Source organism: Nanorana parkeri, unplaced genomic scaffold (genome assembly GCF_000935625.1).
Source record: "Nanorana parkeri isolate BGI_ZX_2015 unplaced genomic scaffold, ASM93562v1 scaffold1462, whole genome shotgun sequence".
Lineage (NCBI taxonomy): Eukaryota > Metazoa > Chordata > Amphibia > Anura > Dicroglossidae > Nanorana > Nanorana parkeri.
In genome coordinates this window covers 125,604-128,368 of record NW_017307730.1, presented here as the reverse complement: position 1 = coordinate 128,368, position 2,765 = coordinate 125,604, and the positions used below count along the sequence as shown (strand labels likewise).

The 2,765-nt window shown below is 38.5% G+C and overlaps 1 protein-coding gene across 1 annotated transcript; it reads right to left on the bottom strand.

The window, feature by feature from the left end:
* Positions 1-732: 732 nt before the first annotated feature.
* Positions 733-1,263, bottom strand: LOC108798385 (vomeronasal type-2 receptor 26-like; the record flags this gene model as incomplete). Its single annotated transcript, XM_018570135.1, has 1 exon — positions 733-1,263. A coding segment is annotated over exon 1 (531 nt), but the record flags the coding sequence as incomplete, so codon positions are not given.
* Positions 1,264-2,765: the final 1,502 nt, after the last annotated feature.

Below are 2,765 nucleotides of genomic sequence, written 5' to 3'. Positions count from 1 at the left end.
TTCGCTTTATTGTCTTTGTCTTATTGTCTTAGTGATAATCTACATTTGTATCCATTTTATCTTTTACTATGTAATTTTATATTTCTGTATAAATAAATAAGACTATGACTTCTTTTAGCCTTTGTATTGGTAGTGTCATCATTGGAAGCAGAGAATAGCAAGTTAGCTTATTTCAGGAAGGGACAAAAGTTTAATGTTTATTACATGATGTGAATGCCAAATTAAAAATTTCAGTCTGTGGAAGAAATGTGGAGCACTGAGCCCGGCATGGAGAAGACACATCCCAGCAGGAGTGCATATGCATGGAGAAGAGATCATAGCCATTATTTGGTGTCCCCCCTCTATTTCTAGATGTCCTCATAGGAAAGTTGGGTATACATAGGTATATATTTTTTATTCAACCTGCTGAACAAGGAAAATGTAACCAAAAGTGCAATTAGATTTTTATATTTATGTAAGCAGTAATAGAATTGCAGTTGCATTTTTTGATTTATTTTACTAATAAAATGTTATCAAAGGACTATGCTTCTTAGAAAGCAGATCTGTTTGTGTGTTCAAGTCTGGCCTAAAAAGAATCATAAAACATTTTGGGAAAAATATGCAACTTAGAAGTCCAGCACTTGAGACCAATATGGTGAATACCTCTACAGCCACCATATATTTCCCTTTAGTGCTCAGATAGGCCGGGATCATGGCAATCCAGACACTGCAGAACACCAGCATGCTGAAGGTGATGTACTTGGCCTCATTAAAACTGTCCGGTAATGTCCTCACCATGAAAGCCAGAACAAAACTCACAGCTGCCAGAAACCCCATATAACCCAACACAGAGTAGAACCCGATAACTGACCCTTCATTACACTGAATGACGATCTTGTCCAGATAAGAATAAATGTCCATTTCCTGAAACGGGTGAGATACAGACAACCAAGCAAGACATATCATAACCTGAACAGATGAAAGCAGTAATACTACAGAATTCGGAAGTTTGCTTCCAATCCATTTCCTCCAGTAGCTGCCAGGTTTGGCGGCTGTAAAAGCAATGTAAACCATGATTGTTTTGGCCAGAAGAGAGGACACAGCCGTAGAGAAGATGATACCAAAAGTGGTGACACGCAGTATGCAGGTTATATCCAGTGGATGACCAAGGAACAAGAACACACAGAGGAAGCTCAACATGATATAGACAAGCAGGACAAAGCTCAAGCTCCGATTATTAGCTTTGACAATGGCGGTATCCACATAGGATATAAAGATTCCCATTATGAAGAGAGTCACAAGACAAAGCAACACAGAACTGGATGCCAATGCCTTAGAGATATCATCAGTGTAGGAGAGAAATTCCAAATGTTTGGGAATACTTAGACGTCGAGATCCGCACACCTGCGTGAGTGACAGCTGGCTCTGACTATCTAGAGGCAGAGCCAGCTGTACCCGCCCCGTCCGTTCCTTAGGTACAGAAGACTGACTGAAAGTGCCATGGTTTACTTTGAGTTGCTAATGACCATTTACAGTCCTATATGAAGACATGTATGGAGCTTGGTCAATCAGTAGGATAGAAATAAAGGGGGGGGAGTGAAAGAGGCAATTTGTAGGGTAACCATAATGTATATAATGTTGGATTTGTAGCAGGAAGGGGGGGTACTAAAATGAGTCATAGGGTATAGGGTATGAGGGTATAAAGTTTGTTGGGATAGGACCTATGAATACTCATCTGTTAAGGAATATTAAATCAAATAGAGCCAGGTGGTATAAAATCTTAAATTAGCAGCTTTTATGCAGCTAGAGAGATGTTCCATTAATTTGATTTAAATAATTATGAGGAAACAATTACTGTATTGGGAGAGTTGATGGGTATTTTCCAGCAAGGATAGAGAAGTTTGTGGTGCTAACCATGTAAATTATAACAATGTTTTACATACCCTGATGTATTGTAATAGATTAGGAAAAAAATGAAACAATGGTTCTTTAGTTTGGGTGTGCATTCAGAATTTTGAATAATATTGTTAGATTAGCATAATGTTTAAAAAGGTCTCCTAGAGAGGAATCACATCCCCAGCATCGGGATATATAGAGTGTAGAATGCGAGGTGTCCTGGACCCTGCTGTAATTATGTTATGTTTGAATTTCTGGTATTTCTTACTGATTGATGATTTGTAGGACAAGATAAGGAGTTAGGTTCTGTTTTCAGCCAAGATTATGGATGAGTCTTCCTGGGTTACGTTCCAAACGGTTTAATTACAGCCTGATTAAAGCCTGCACACCCCGAACATAGTGGCGCACCCTATTAATATCTATGGGGGCTGAATCTTTTTTTTTTTATAAATTCTTTATGGGGGCTGAATCTTATTATTCAACTCTGTCCCTTTTCTTTTACAATTGTCTTGGCTTTCGTACTGCAACCCAACAATATGATTCATTGAAGTATCAATTCAATAATATAAGAAAAGAGAAATAAAAGGTGTAGGACTTCTGTTACTATTCCATCCAGGCAAACAGTTTGGGTGGCCAGCAGACGGAGGCCACATGCCTTTCAACATTGGAGGGTATCTTGTAAGGGAAAAGGGAAGTGGAAAGACTTCCCCCTTACAAAGTATATTGCAAAGTATATTTGTCGCAATGTGGAGGGAGAAGAGCTTCTTGAAGAAAGAGGGGGAGGTAATATAATGGAGACTGATGATACCCCATATCTATTCCTACAAGGAGTTAAAAGTAAATAAACATACACACACCTTAAAAAGTGCTTTAATTAAAAAAAACGCACA